Here is a 16,714-nt window from a genome sequence, read left to right on the forward strand (position 1 = left end):
AGTGTCCCCCAAATGCTGCTCTTTAAGTGAAGATTAACTGCTGCATTTACCCAAATCTAAAAATGACGCTAACCTTTACCCTAACCTTATTGTTGAAAATAGGTAGCAAATGCTTAGACTTAAAGGGACACTTTGTGTTGGATGTCAAAATTGGGCGTGCATCTAATTAGGGTCAAACCTGGACATAAGTGGGTGGGGGTGGGGACTAGGTATGAAACAAGGACTGAATTTTCAAAAATGGAGAATATAACAAAACTAAGTTTGTACTGACCCGGATACAGATTTCAAAAAAGGCCTTGAGTACTCTTATTGCGTGTAAAATATTGTCACCTACACAGAAGTGCTCAGTTACAACATCAACTGGCCTAGAGAAAGTAACAGTAGAGATTTTATCTCAAAAGTGTACCTTACTCTACGAATTTAAAAAGGAAACGGAAAGGAAAGGAAGGAACTTTATTTTAGTGCCTAGTCGTTCTAGCGCTGGAGCACAAATTGGGGACACTGTAAACTGAAATCAACAATTAACACAAATCACGTCAAACACTTGAGCGGAAAAATTGTTATGGGGAAGAACGGAAACACTTTTAGCATAAACTTTAACTCTACGTATATTTCCATCTTTTACATTAAGGTCCTCTGACCATTGTTGTCGTAGTTCGAGCCAGGATGACCGGATGGATTCAACACACAAGTGGAGTGTTTTGGCTCGTCACGCAATCATTCCTTCCAAAGTCTGCGTGAGGGGCTTCGGATAAAGTCGGTAGTGTGTACGCATAAATCAGGCATTGACTATAAGAGTTGTTCTCTTAGTCGAGTGCTGTTTACAGACGGATCCGTGCGTGCGACACTGAGATGAACAAAAAAGTTGTATCAATCGCAACAAAACAAATATTTTGCGAATAGATAAAGAGACCCCCATGCAAACATCACAGTGGAATCTGTTGCGAAGATATGTTAATGATTGACAGGGCACATCACGTGCACAGAATGCGCATAAGTAAATATTTGTGAATTTGGGAAAATAAGAACGCTTGCAGATCGGGTCGAGATAAATTTGTTTTCGCTTTGCGTGATGTTCAATTTCCATCCACGCTTCCAGTTATTACTGGGTGGTCAGTATGGCAATCCCAGTCGGAAAATGGGTGGAATTTCTTTGTTTTCTTTTTTTCTTTCAATGTCGGTAAAAGTCTTTCCCATCTGCTAGGTGGTGTCTTTGTGCATAGAGTCTTCTATGCGTATTTTGTTAGGTGTGAGGGGGTAGTGGAATGCGTAGATTTATCTGGTGGACACAGGAGAATATTCAATTAACCTGCAATGGCATTGAAACGCCAATGACGTTTTGGTGGGTATTTATGGAGCTCAAGAATGGAACGTCAATTGGATAAACAAGACACGCGGTAAAAAATAAATATCTGGATTCTTAAAAGCGTCGAGTAATGGACTTCGACAACAATCTTTCGCCAAGAGAAAATGAGGGGACAGAGACGGAGGCTCAGGGCGTTGGTCGGGATATGTCATGTCCACGAAAGTTATTTTTAGACGAGCGGAAGTCTTTGTTCTATTGGAAGTCTGTCTTCCGAGACGTCCGCATGCAGTCTTGTCTCGCTCTCAGGTTCTTAGTGAAGCGAGAAAATGGCGGCGCACGTGGAAGGCTAATGAATATTTATTTTCTTTCAAACATCAGACCGAGGTTGGCCTGCATGCGGACTTCTCGGAATACAGACTTCCGCTAGAACAAAGACTTCCGCTCGTCTAAAAATAACTTTCGTAGACATTACATATCCCAAGGGCTGGACCGGGAGCCTCCTTCTCTGTCCCCTCATTTTCTCTTGCTTTCGCTGAATTTCTAATATTTTACCAAGTGTGATGTTATGTACAACGTTGAAATCAAATGGAAAATTCTCCGGTAACTTATGGGGTTAACAAAGACATAGAAGGAATCGAACACCTTAAGTGGATCTGTGGTCTCTGTTGTCTGGCTATTTGTATTTATTTGTACTGAACTCTGCACAGTCTTTAGGTAAAAAAATAATTGGAAATGTGACAGCCAAGAATTATTTGAAATTTATTTTGTTGCGTATCGTAAGTTTCATGTCTTCACGCACGCAATGAAATAGGAAGGGTTTTCTGCCTCTAATATCAAATTTGTTGTTAATTTTTTCACTTGAAAAGGTTTTTGTGAAGTTTTCCGGCCTTTGTGAATTCATTATGTTGTGTAATATTCGAGCTTAACAAATTTGCATACGTGGGTTGAAATGTGATACGCGAGGAATTTTTTCTTTCTGACAAATGATTAATAGGTAGCCAAGTTGTTAACGTCAGAAAAAGATCTGTTTTGTCACTATAGTGTAAATTGAAGTTTATTTGGAAAGCCAACAATATTTCTTTGAGTTCCTGGTTAATCCAATTTGTGGATACGACTTTCCAGTGCGAAAATTGTTTGCATAGACCTAATCGGCTAACTCAATGTTGTACCCAATTCAAACCCTTTGGGAATAAAACGTTTTGTTCCAGGTATTTCCATATCATTTACATATGAATGCTACATTATCATGCAAATACAACACACAAAGAATCTTAATCCCGGGAGATTTGAATTGGGTACAACATTGAGTTAGCCGATTAGGTCTATTGTTCATACTTTTTGCGAATTCTGATTGTCATGAAATTAAATCATTTGCGTGACATAGCTCCTTGAACACGAAGGTTTTTCAATAATATATCGCTTTAATTTAATCCAAAAGCATTCAGATGGTAAAAAACTTCACATTTATTAACCATTTCTTTAGCTTTTGTGCTTGTCAGCATTGTCATTTGCGATAATTCGCAAGTCTGTTTTTGTATCTCATAGATATGAACGCAGCCAGCTTCCAAGATAGCCTTCCATAAGGAAGTGCATGGATATATTCTGCGTACTGCGTAATGCGTAGCCAGCTTCTAAGATAGCCATTTTCAATTCGCAATTTATTGTTACTTGAATAAATTACATACTTCAACTTGAATTTATATGTTTCTGCATACTGCGTGCCACAAGGGGATCACGTGTATCTTTATGGTTGCCTAGCACGTGATCAATTTCTTCCTTTTGACAGAACATCATGACCATCCCCTTGATTCATAGAAGTCAGAAACTGCAGAAAGTTTCGTTTTTTTACGATTGATTTTCGATCTTCCGATGAGAATTCGATTCAGAGTTATACATAAAAACTATGTTATTTTTTTCGTCATCTCTCTTTTGGCTTGTCTTTTACTGTTAACTCCCGGCTTTTAAGGTACTTTTTGGTGCAAACGTAAAGCCAAACAATCTTTTGACCTAGTATCAGATTAGGCTGTAAAGAAAAAATTATGAAGCGGAAACAACATCTTCAGTCCTTTCTTAGTGTGTGCAATAAACGTGTGCTTAGTGCAACTACAAGACATGCATGACATGCCGGAAAACGTCCGTCAGAACAATGTGCAGTTAGTTTTTTGCAGACTTTTTAAGAAGGAACGAGTGCGTTTTACTCAAGAGCGTGTTTTCTTGTCTTTAACCTGAATTTTTTACCAAAGCTTAAAAAACTAAAAGACCTCAAAATGGGACAGGACATTACAAAATAATTAAACGTGTGAACCAAAGGGCCTCTGTTGGCACGACATCTGGGTGACCCCTCAAGTGGTCTTAAGACCCCCCGCTTGAAAAAAAAATTGACTGGAACACTGCAGTTCAATACCACCCAACTCAGTCCCTTCTGTTTTTGTGTAACACGTACCACAAGCAACCCAGTGTACGCTCATGGAGAGTCTAGTTTTTGTGTGGTCTCGGGTCAAAATAAAACTCTGCTGAAATCAGCAGAGCCTAGTAGAGGAGTCAGGATGGCTTAGTGGTTATCAACCGTGCCTTCCACCTCTGCGACCCGGGTTCAACTCTCGGCCCCGAGATCGTATGTGGGCAGAGTTTCAGAACAATGTGCAGGGTTTTTCTCAGGGTACTACGGTTTTCCTCTCCTAGCCTATTCCATCTGGCTGTTGTGCTGTGCTCTGAGGTCATACATGCTTCGTGTTCAGGGGCCGAGCGAGCGCCTAGCAGGCAGCACAGCTCCTTCGGTCCGACCTCGTCGAGCCGCGCCCTTAGCAATTCAGTCTCCGACTGCAAGTAAGGGATTATCAAGTACTTCAAATTTCTCGATTTCTAAACATAAACCTGGTGACCTGCGAAGGATTTTATAAATTACTTTCGTGTGTTACCTCTGATAAATACAACATACAAACGTTTTGCAATTTCAACTAAAACCTTCAGTGAGCTATTGATCGTCGTTTTCAAAAGCCAAAAAATATCCAGTTTAACGCTATGGTTGATAATTATGGTCAGCCTATCGCTATTTCGTTGCTCTGTGCCTTTTTCACAGCGTTTTGTATTCAGTTCGCGGTTTGTGTCTAGTCCGCAGCCTTCGATTCAGTCCGCATTTTATACCTGGTCAGCGTTTTATACCCGGTCCGCAGTATGCAGTCCGCGTTTTATACTGACCGATTGCTGCCTACCTTGTCTCCTTGGTCATTTCTAGCCGCCGAGGTCAAATATTCATCTCACAAATTAGCGCTTAAAACAGCACGGGACGGGACGGCGAAAAAATATGATATATGACTCAGTTAGCATTTTCTTCAAACTTTCATTTAATCATTTGCTTTAAATTCTACATATTGAAGCAAATTATAGCCACGGTATTATTTATCTGTATTTCTTCTATAAATAACAAAAGATCAATGCTCAGATTTCAATGAACAACAGCCCCAACTAACAGAGGGTGGTCTGCCTGTGCTGAAACGGGCTGAAATGGCTTTTGGTGATTTCTGCCTAGAACACTCCACATTTTTGGCAGCTTCTGCGGGTAGCGGATCAGAAATTACGTTTAAAAAAAGCAACAACAATACAGAAAACAAAACAACTGCAAATAAAGACTAATCCCAAGTGACCAAAAACACAATGCTTTGCGGTACCTGCAGAAAGACCCACATTTTTATCCAGATAAGAAGACGTTATTATGCAACTTCATTGAAATTTTAACGGTAGATCTGCGGGCAACGACGAGCCTTATGACCTTTCTCTTATTGACAAAAAAGCCAAGACGCACGCTAGAGAACTGTTTTTCAGGTTTCCGGTTCAGTTCAAGATGCAGTTTCCAGGTCTTTCACACAGGGGCTAAGTCTCCTGCGCAAAGCAAGTTTATTTTGAGCACTGCGTGTTTCCTGAAAACAGTCACTTCTAATTGACCGTGTTCTTAAGTCTTTTGTCTGCATTCTGTTTTATGAAAATAAATACTTTAACATTTTCCTCCGCCTCCTGTCTGGAAATCTATTACTTAAAGGAGGGAAAGGAACAGACACACCGTTTGTGTGGGTACCCTGTGGGATTAGTGTGCAGGTAATTTCATGACGTTTACATAAGGTGATGTCAAGGATCCTCTGTGTATTCTGTGTATCCACTGTTCCACGAGCTTTTTTCGTGCAGGTCATTGTAAAGGTAGGTTTGAACTTTATTTTTCAAGTGTTTATTGCCAGCTATCTGGAGAAAAAATTTCAGAAAATGGTACTAATCAAAGCTCTCACTGGTAAAATCAACGTGGAAAACATGTCGCTTTCGAATATACACGTGCGGGGAGGCAATAATTAATATGATGATTGATTACGTAAGCTTAATTTCGGTTTTACCCGATCTTGTCGATCTGGGATTTATTTTGAATTTAATTCACCTGAATTGTTTCAGCTCTCCGTAGGTACTAAAACAAGGAATTACCTACATTCCACAAAACGGCCCTAAATGACGTTCTTATGATACGTCCCGATCGTGTTCTCGGAGCCATAAAAAGAAAATTCAGTTCTCTGTAATTCCCTCCGACATGTTAACTCGATTCCTAGGTACTAATATTTTCATCCTCCTCAGGTTCTTCTCTTTGTGCACTTGAACGTTTTGATTGGTTTCTTTATCCAAAACATAGAAATTGAGTATGATGGTCACTGGGCATGTGACTTCAAAGACTTCCGAACCCTCCACCATATTGAAACTGTTCTCACAAGACCAGGGGGACTGTGGAAACCTACAGGGGAGCCCTGGGGGAAGTTTCATCCCCAGATTCTTTGACCTTTGACGGGAAATCGGGGTTGATAAGGATTCAGTACGGCAGCCACTAGCTGTGTCCAGAAATGGGGTAGATAGCTCTTCATTTTTATGGTAGCAGATAATTCTTTTTCAGGGACATAAGAAGCAAATTCACATTTTACAAAACAAAAAAGGCTTCAATCACGCTTCACAGTAATTAAGAAAATCACGATTCACAATGCAAGAAAAAAGAAATTAAAGTTTCAAGAGAAATAAAAGGGTCCAATCATGGCTCCAATGATCAACAATGACCTACAATGACCTACAGCGATGGTAATCTACAATGACCTACAATGAGGTACATTACGAGCTAAAATTAGCTAATGACCTGTAATGAGGTAAAATAAAAGATAATTTGCAGCTCTGAGGGCACTGCAGCATGTTTGCAGTACAAAGGTTAAAAACATTCCACTCTGCGCTTTGAACCAATCAAAACCTTGTTACTGAGCAAGTTGAAAATTTCATTGTGTACTCTGAACCAAAGAAAACATTGTGGGAAGAATAACTTACAATGTATTTATAATCTTCTCTTCATTTTTTCCTGCTCTAATTAAGATTTTATAGTTGCCAAGCGAAGCCTTGATATTTGTACATTTTCATTTTACCTTTAAAACAAAGGAAAACCATGCAATGGTCTTTTCCCAGTTTGTTTCTGCCTTCAAGGCCACATGCGTAATTGCTGTCATTATTTGGGCTGTCATGCAATGGACTAAAAGTGATGCTTGATAACGCACAATGGATGTTCTCTGCTCACCAAACTCTTCACCCTTGTAGGTCATATTGTAGCTCATTGTAGACCTGTCATTCCTTGTTTTAGTAACTACGTCAGCTCTCGGAGTTTTTTAAGTATCCCTGAATCACCAGCAAAAAGTCCATTCAAAGTTAAGATTTAAGTAATAGGATAACATGGATCAAATGATTTTTTGTTATATTCACCTCGCTGATTGAAAATGTAGGCTTAAGTTCCCTAGGGTTACTGTTCCTGAGGAAAAACCCAGTACTTTATTTTTTTCCAAAGGGCTTTTGTTGAAGGTACGGTACTTCTTGCAAGGAGGAAATTTGGGTTTCAAAATTTGCTAAGGTTTCAATAATAACATCCAACCTTGAAAAATCCAAACCATTGAGTCCTTTTCAGTCATACAGTATTTACGTCCGTATAGGAGTTGGAACAGTGTACTCTTCGCATTGTAAATGATACGATAGCTAAAAGAATTTCATATAATTATAAATGTTTAAATGTTTTTTGTGTTTTTGTGGATCGTTCTCAAATTGTTGATTTGTAGTCAGAAGCCATGTTTTTTTTTCACTTAAATGAATAGCCTGTTCCAGGCTCTCAGATAGTGGAGGCAAGGCCACAAGAACAAGCTAAGAAAATCAAGCGGGGTCTGGGGGGAGGGGCAAAAGGAGAGTGTGTAAGACTTTCTTTAACAGACCAGTTCTGTTATACCAGTTCCTGGTATACATGTACCCTCTGATTGGTCAATTTTGACACTATGACATGAAAATCAACATCCCCTTGATTAGCGTAATGGCGAGCGTGGTTCATGTGTGTGAATTGGAAGATTTCAAGTTGGGTCCTATTTTAGCGAAATGTCTGAGAGATTTTCCAGAGGTAAATGCACTTAGGAGCGAGAAACCTGTATCATAGACTTGGCTCGTGAAAAAGTTGTTTTTCTGATCCTGCCGACAGGGTTAAGCAAGAACTTAATTTTTCAGTTCTTTCCTTGTCTCACGAAAGCTGCTCAAGAATCAAGTGAGGAAGTTGAAGAAGATGATAAAAATGTGCGACTAGGAAACTTTGAAATTGTCTTCGGTAGTCCAGAGAGCTGACTCTGGAAAGATTGGAGAAAGGAGATGAGAAAAGCAAACTTGGACGCCAGACTGCTGCGATATAGCGCTGGATGAAGTCCAGTCGGTTACAGAATGGCATGTTTGTATTGTCCTTGTCAGCATGTTGCCTGTTTCCTCTCGGTTGTCACACCTGAGGGAGATAACAATAGTGATCCATGATCACGTATGGTTGAATGACACTCTTTGTTTATAATATTCACTCAAAAATTGGAATGCTTTGAAGTCACTTTGCACAATATGCTGTTGTTTACCGTTCTGAAACTTTCAATTTTCAATGTGGAGAATATATTTTTAGTGTCAGTGTTCACAGCTTAACCAATGTGTTCGTTGTAGAGGACTCCCTTAGAGAAAGAAAGAAAAAGAACAGAGTTAGGTCCGCAAAGCATTTAGCTGAGTAAAGGATGTATGGTCAGACATTCCCAGAATAACATTGCTAGCACTGACGAGGACATCAAGTCTCTTGCTAAAGCGGAAAGTTACCAACGACCAGCTTTATGTGGTCACTTCAGTGACTCTGTGACTGCTTTGTCACCAGACCATTTGTAGACTGCATGCTGCACAAATTGCAGACAGCAGTGTTCATGTGATGCTGATAATGAAAAGTGTGCAGGGTTCCCAGAAGTTTTCATTTCTACTGAGGCTACTCAAGATCAATTGCCCCTTTCACACACTGTCAACTGAAGATAAAAAATTAATGATTTGAAGTTAGCTTTGCAGGTCTGGAACTACAAATAAAATGTTCAGCAAGCAGTACATCATTCTTTGAGCCAACTGTAAGCCGTGGTTTCACTAATCAGCTGGTGGATGACATAGTGAGAAATTCAAATAACATTTTCTCCTCTGATTATTTGCAAAATAATTTTTCCATTTATTCAACTCAGCATGTAATGGATATCTTGACCAAGAACTATTTGAAAACATTCCCGATTTTGAACAGCAGCTGCAGTCTTCAAGCAATGACAGCTGTGATGAACTTGATTTTCTCCTCCCAGAGTTTGACCTTAGTTCTAGAAAAGTTATCTTAAATCGTGTCAAGGAATGTATGCAGGGAAAATGCTTCACTACCTTGTAATAATTTTATCATATGCCAAAGTTGGGCTGTTTTATTAATAATTATAAATGAATAAAAAATCTTACTTTCTATCTGACAAGTGGGGTCAACATCTCAAACACCAGTGAAAATCAACTTGAAATCAAAACAATTATTTTCTACTGAAACATAATTGACCAAAAAAGCTTACAATGATTAATGATGATGACCAAAAAATGAAAACCTATTTACAATCGTTGTGATGATGAAATGAAAGCACCTCAAAAATGTGTATATTAATTATTATAATATACCAGTTTCACCTTGTATCAAGAAAATTTCCTCACTGATTAAAATACTTTACAACAAGCAAAAAAATTAGCTTGTGTAACAATTCTATGGCCTGACTTCAGAATTTAAAGGGTCAATGTAATTTGCTGTTTTATGTCAAAAATGAGTAAAAATCTAAATTAGGGAGTAATGATTGAGCTTTCCCGTGCTATGGGGGCTTATGTTAATTATTACTAATTCCACACCCCCCCCCCCCAAAAAAAAAATAAATAAATAAATAAATAAATAAAAGATAAATAAATACACACATAAAACAAGATAAATAACAAAGTACTTAATATATTCCCAATACATCAATATTCTGGCGAAAAGAAACTGTAATCGTTTTGAAAACAAACATGGGACATGCGCAAAGAAGACATCCGCTACATCTGGCAACTGTTGGCCGACATTTTTTTTCAATTCTTATTTTGTCAAGGTGTGTCAAAAACTTTAGAAAAAACAAAAGGGCCTGCAATTGCAGGCCATGGCAACTAAAATGACAGGCATTGTCCAATGTTTGATATCAAAACGTACAGGGCTTGCAAGGATTCCAAAAAGTCTCACCTTCATTATCGAACTTTCGGCGGATTCAGTCAAACTCATCACTGAAACCATCTCATCACTGACGATAGCCAGAGGATTCATGTTTCCCCTGTCAATCTGAAGGTCTTGGGTCACATTGAAAGACAGAGAGCGTCGACATCACGAAGCCAGAGGACCTTCTCGCATGCGCTTCGCAGATGGCGAAATTCCAGTTGGCGGGTTCATCGAAACTCTCAATGGTGTAGGAATTCCGTTTGCATGATGGTTCTGGCACAAGTAAGACAACTTACTTGTGAGAGCGCTTCGTGCCTTGCAAGCTTGTGGCCAAGCGAAGCAATAATACTGGCCACCACTAACTTGTCCACCTCCGAAAAAACAAGCAATTCCTTGTTTTTGCTGACAGCAAACAACAAAACGCAAGGGATCTTTGTCCCCCCAGTTAGATTTTTCTTGCAAAATCTGCAGCACTTTAAGGGATGGACTTTTTTCTTCGGCTTGCGGGAAGACATGCTGTGAGAGCCTCACATGCTTGAGAATCTGAGAACGATTTCAGTTAATTGACAAATTGACATTTTGACAGCTGAATCCAATTAAAGGTAAATGTGGGTGGAAAGGGCCTTTAAGGACAGTGCCTACTAATTCAAAGATATTTTTGTGCGGTTTACTGAATATGTGGGAAAGCAGATCTTAACAAAAAGAAAATTGGGGGTAACTACACATTTTTCGAAGATAATTAATCAATAATATTTGTAAAAGGCTTTAAAATACAAAGCAATGTGTGGCATTCTTTTCCACATTAAAGCTTAATTATCTCTGAAAAATGTGTGGTTATCAGTACCCCCAATTTTTTTTTCGATACCAAGAGGACTTTTTGCTCCCTGTATTAATGAGCACCACCCATAGGAAATTGGAGTATCTTGAGATGCGCAGAATTTATGTGCAATAACAGTAGTAGGCACCATCCTTAAAGAAAGTCTTACAGGCTCTCCTTCTGCCCCTCCCCAAGACCCTGCTTGATTTTCTCCTTTCCTTGCCTCCACTATCTGAGAGCCTGGAACAGGTAATGAAATGACCTGTTGTTGTTAGTGTTAGGGCTTAACTTCTGGACGATTAGTTTGATGCACAAAATTAGCCATCATTGCTTTGTTTAGGGACACATGATATGGATGAGGTGACATCCCATTAAATGCAAAAGGAAATGAAACATTTTCAGGGGGCTTTCAGCTGTACATGTAAAATTATTATTTTTCAGATAGTAACAGGAATCTACTTCAATTTTTTGTTTTAAATTTATAGGGGGGAGGCAGAGCTTATATATGTACTGTATATCAATGTATTGGCAACAGCTAAAGTAAGAGTGATGCAAAACCTGTTGATGTTTCTCATGAAATGTTATTAAATAACATTTTTATAGAATTGTCATTAAATGTTGTATTTCCTTCAACAGAAACCTCACTAAAGTGGTAACCTATTTATGATGTTCAAGTTCATTGCATTTTGTGCTGGTGGCAGAAGTGGTGTTTTTCAGTTCTCCAATGTTTTAACACCAGTTCTTGGCAGGACAAAAGCCTCATTCTCCATCCCATTATGTCGACCTGCAAAGAAAGTAGAGCTCCTCACAGGGTTACAATGGAATACTTTCAAGATTCTATCTGTACCAAACTCCACTGAGGCATCAAACAAGATTAAACTTAATCGTGAGCAGAAAGAATCTGTTCCAGAACAACTCAAGCTATATGACGAATCTTTGAGTTTGAGGTCAAAGGTATTTCTTCTGAGTTGGGTTGGAAGGACGGTTGATCAAAAGGTGCAAGAGCTAGACAATCAAGAATCAAGTGCATTAATGAGACTACTCAACTGTATTGCAGATGACATCTCTCAGCTGCAGCATCGTGAGCTTGCAGTTGTTGCATGGTCTCTGGCAAAGATGAAGGCTCGCGACCATCCTCTCATCAAGGCTTGTGAGAATGAAATAATTTCGCGTGGACTTGGCACTTTTGATCACAGAAGTATCAGCCAGATTGCTTGGGGATTCTCCAGGTTAGACATCAAAAAATCAAACATTTTTGAAGAGATTGAAAAAGCCATCATTAGCAAGCAGTTGACTCTTGCCATTTTTGATGTGCGTGGTCTTGCACAGACTCTTGTGGCCTTTGTAGTGACCAACAATGGCTCTCCAAAATTGTTGCAAATTTTTGCAGAGGAAATTTTGTCACATGACTTTGCGGTTTTTCGGAACAAAGACTTAGTGCAAATTGTATGGTCATTTGCCAAACGAAATGTTGAGGCAAATCAGTTGTTTGATAAAACGGAAGCAGAGTTGTTTCGTAGAGGTGTGTCAAACATTAACAGGGAAGGTGAAATAGCATTGCTTCTGTGGTCTTTTGCTTCAGCTGAACAGAAAAAGGATGACTTATTTAGAGCCTTGGAAAGTCAAATACTGAGTATAAGAAATTTGAGTGGCTTCACAGATAGAGATCTCAAAGACACTATTTGGGCATTAGAAAAATTTGGTGGAATGGCATGTATTAAGAAACTTAAGCTGGAAGCTGAAAGGCGGGGAATAGAAAGTGATGTCACGAAAGAGAAAGTGTGAGCTTGTAATGCAACTGAAGTTGAATAATGTTACTTTCTTTAGCAGTTGTTTTAGGCTTGCTTTTCACATGTTTTCTCACTGGCATTTTTGCGTGAAGAATTCTAACTTTCCTGAGCCATGTCTCCTTGTTGTAAGTACATATAGTGTTGGGTGTCTTTAAAGGCAAATGACTCTAAAGAGGAAAAAGTTTGGCCATGTTTTAGAAACCACTTAGATTGCAGTATTTTTAGAAGGTGGTGATGTTGCAGGTAAAATCCGTTCTTAGGTTGAACTCGTTTTAACCTAGGTTAAATTTGTGATCCGCATTTTACCTTGTGGGTTGAATTATTTTATTTTTATTTTTTATTTTATTAGCTTTGCCAAATAAACAAACAAAACAATTACGTATACAAAAGAACATTGGCAGGGACACCACAACAGCTGTGGCCAATTACAGCAGGCCCGGATACTAATAAGAACTGAATAAAAACAAGGAATGTTAAAAAATACAGCAATACAGAAAAAACTACAACTACATACAAAAAGTTATTGGACGGAACAAGGGACAAGCACTATTATGCACTCAACCTGGCTTAAACCCCCTCTAAAGAGGATACTTATACCTTCCCTCCTCAAGCTCTGTCTTACGCAACTCAACACGTCTTTCTTAATCTTTGGTATCATCATACCGGTTTCTGTATTTCTACACTTATTCAGTTTCAACATTGCAACATAGTAAGGGAACAAAGAACTGTACTAGGCACTTATCGATACTCGAACTCGCACCCTGCTGATCTGTATTACTGTCTTCGCCACTACACTACAATGACGAACATGCTCAAAGCAACACATTTCTTTTCAATATTTACTTTTCTATGATTGGTCAATAATATTAATATCTACCGTATGTATAATAACCAAAACTAATCCTAAGCTGACCTTATTTTTCTCTAGGCATACATGTAATTTAGGCACCAAAAAAGTTCATTCATCTGAGTGCATATATATTCAATCTAGGTAAAATGGGGATCACCAATTTAAAGTAGGTTGAAACGGATTCCACCTGAAAACGGATTTTACCAGCAACAGTGACACAAACAGTAAGTTCCTTTCAATTATTAAACAAAAGCTCTAAATATTAGGTTTATTATATATTGTTACCGGCAGGACCAGAAAAATGAGCTACAAAAGTAATTAATGGAGTGTCCATGTACATGTATCCTGACCTTGCACTTTGTAGTCTCTGCACTCTCTACAGTCAAATTCTGGTTGTTGTAGATGCTTACGCTTTGCTTGCATTTTGACATAGGAATCTTTAACTTGCGCTTGACCAAAGTTGACAACTGGGCTGTGATATCCACCCTTGTAAATTTAGGATGTTTCACTATTTACTGCTTTCACCAACCCATAATACTGTACATTTGGGAGACTTCTTTGCATAAAAGCAATGGCTATTCAGTTAGTGAAGCATGACATGACCTCAAGAGTAAAAAAAAGGAATAGCTTGCTTTGCTTTTATGTAAAGAACTCTCCCAAATGTACGGCATTATGATTTTGGTGAAAGTGGTCCAAAGCATAGTGTCTACCTGTCCATGCACAGTAGTCACAAGAATTATTTGAAAGAAAATAGAGAGATTTGTTTTACATGTACCACCGACCAGTTGGCTCAATCAAGAGTGCACTGGACTTCCATGCAGGAGGTCGTGGGATTGAACCCTGGCCCAACCAAGACTCAGGGTCCTGAGGAGAAAGTGCTGCCTTTGTTACTTACTACATCTGCAAATGGTTAGACTTCTAGTCTTCTCAGATAAGGACAATAAGCCGGAGGTCCCGTCTCACAGCCCTTGTTCATTAACTCTGTGGGACGGGTCTGGGACATTAAAAATCTCACACACTATTCGAAAAGAGTAGGGTACAGAGGTCCCGGTGTTGTGCTCTGACCTTTGAGCACAACACCGGTTGTGGTTGACTTGGCAGGATTAGCTTGAAGGGCTTCTGTAGCATTATAATAATATAAGCTGGATTAGTATATAGGAATTCTGCTCTCAATCAAAATAAATGATGTAATGCATTATATATATGTATATATATCTCACAAAGACAAGGTAATGCAGAGGCTCAATATTGTCAGTTTTTTTTTTTTTTTGCCCGATTTCTCTTGTCATTTTTGTTTCCGGTTATGTCCTGTTTTGTTATTTTCTGATTACTTGCTTGTGCGTAATTTTAAAAAAAGATAAAAAATTAAAAAAAAACGAAGAACTAGAAACCAGCCTCTCTCGTCCAGACAAACTACACCATATTGACTTTTGCGGCCTGATGTAAGCATGCGTGTGTTCTAAACAGAGTGTTCAAGCGGCTTCCACACCATTTCAAAAGGAAAGGTTGAATCGATGTTGAATGAACGTTTAAACCAATTTAACTTAAAACGACCTGTTCAAACGCACCGAACATTCGGTTCAACAAAGTGTTGAAGGAAATTTTGAAACCGCTTAAAACGGGCCTTTATAGTATGCGTTGTTGTATGTAGGTTGTTTGTTGACGATACAGTTTTGTTCCGACGTGTCTGTTGCCCTGAAGATCCCCACCGCTCACAGCATGATCTCCACCAACTGGAGCAGTGGGCTGCTGAGTGGCAGGATGAGATTTGTACACACGGAATGTTTTGTTCTTTCTGTGACCCCGTGTGTTTCAACTACCTGTTGAGTGATACCTCGATGAGGTTAAGTATTACAATTACAAGTATTTAGTCGTCTACATTCACAAGCTCTCTCAGCTGGTCTCTGCAATGCGAGGAAGTCAAAACAAAGGTAAATAAATTTTTGTGTGGTTTTCATCGGAACCTTTCATCCTGCAACAGGGCGATCAAGTTGCGACCCTATGCTAGCCTGGTCCGTCCAATTGCGGGCGTTGCTTGGTCACCACATACCGCCAAAGATATTTTTGCCATCCAGAGGAGATCGGCCGCTTTGTCTTTAATGACTACTCTCGCAACAGTAGCGTCTCTGCTACGCTAGCATATCTGAACTGACAATCGCTTGACGATGTTCTGTAAGATCAATTCCAATTTTGTGAATATCTCTTTCCCTGCCGAAATTAGCCTAGGTTTTTAGGAAACTAGGCAGTCGCACGATTATAAATTTATGCCCGTATCAGCTTCAGTACTGGATATAAATATTCGTTTTTTTCTAGAACAATCCCGGTCTGGAATGGTCTTCCTTTTTCAGTGGTACATGCGTTACATTTTAACCTTCTCGGCTTAACTGCAGAATACCCTGCCATTTTGAAGCTACACCTCTGAAGAGGCTGGATACGCGGATACGCGGATACGCAGTCGAAAGTACCACCCCTCCCCAAGTAAACTTCTAACTATATTGTGAAGTGGATACGCGGATACGCAGTGGAAAAAAAAACATGGATACCCGGATACGTGGATACGCGGACATCTCACATGGGAACTGGATACCAACTTCGTGTAACATAGTTCAAAATGCTCTGTCTTTGCAAAATTCAAAGTTCCCGAGAAAAGCAAGCTACAAATATTATATTCTTCGTTCTTTAAAGCATGGAACCGAGACCACTGAGCGAAGATTGCGATCAAAGTATCAGGCAAATTTCAACTAAAGCTAAGTGACTGAGTAACAATCCCGCGATAATCATGCTTCAGCCAAGCATGAAGACTATATATAAATGACCCTCCGAATTGCCTTACGCATTCACAACCAAGAATGTATGCTGACGATACTAGTATCACCTATGCGAGTAATGATGTTGAAGATATAGAGCGTTAACTTAACATAGATTTAGATAGAATTCGTATATGGCTTGCAGCGAACAAACTTACACTAAACATGACTAAGACACAATTTTTATTAATTGGGTCTAGGCAGAGGCTGTCAACGCTAGAAAGGAATCCCATTATTGAAATTAACAAATTTCCGATTAAACACGTTTCGACGTCAAAATCCCTAGGCGTTCACATTGATGGAAATCTTTCTTGGGAGTGTCATATTAGCGAAATCTCTAAGAAGGTTGCTTCTGGTATAAGTGCGATTAAGCGTATTAGGTATTTTCTCCCTTTTGAGATTCTACTTAACGTATACAATTCACTAGTACAGCCACACTTTGATTACTGTAATGTAGTATGGGGAAACTGTTCTAAGAACCTCTCGTCTAAATTGCAGAAATTGCAGAATCGTGCCGCTCGCGTTCTGACTTTCTCTAATTATGACTGCAGTAGTAGTGAATTATT

At 39.1% G+C, this 16,714-nt stretch overlaps 1 protein-coding gene across 1 annotated transcript; it reads left to right on the forward strand.

The window, feature by feature from the left end:
- The first annotated feature begins 5,441 nt into the window (after nt 1-5,441).
- On the forward strand, nt 5,442-12,869 carry LOC137978564 (uncharacterized). The gene is made up of 2 exons (XM_068825553.1): nt 5,442-5,497; nt 11,338-12,869. Exon 2 carries the CDS (start codon nt 11,365-11,367, stop codon nt 12,484-12,486), a length of 1,122 nt encoding a protein of 373 aa, XP_068681654.1. The 5' UTR covers nt 5,442-5,497; nt 11,338-11,364; the 3' UTR covers nt 12,487-12,869.
- The last annotated feature ends 3,845 nt before the right edge of the window (nt 12,870-16,714 follow it).

This window comes from Montipora foliosa, chromosome 12 (assembly GCF_036669935.1).
Source record: "Montipora foliosa isolate CH-2021 chromosome 12, ASM3666993v2, whole genome shotgun sequence".
Lineage (NCBI taxonomy): Eukaryota > Metazoa > Cnidaria > Anthozoa > Scleractinia > Acroporidae > Montipora > Montipora foliosa.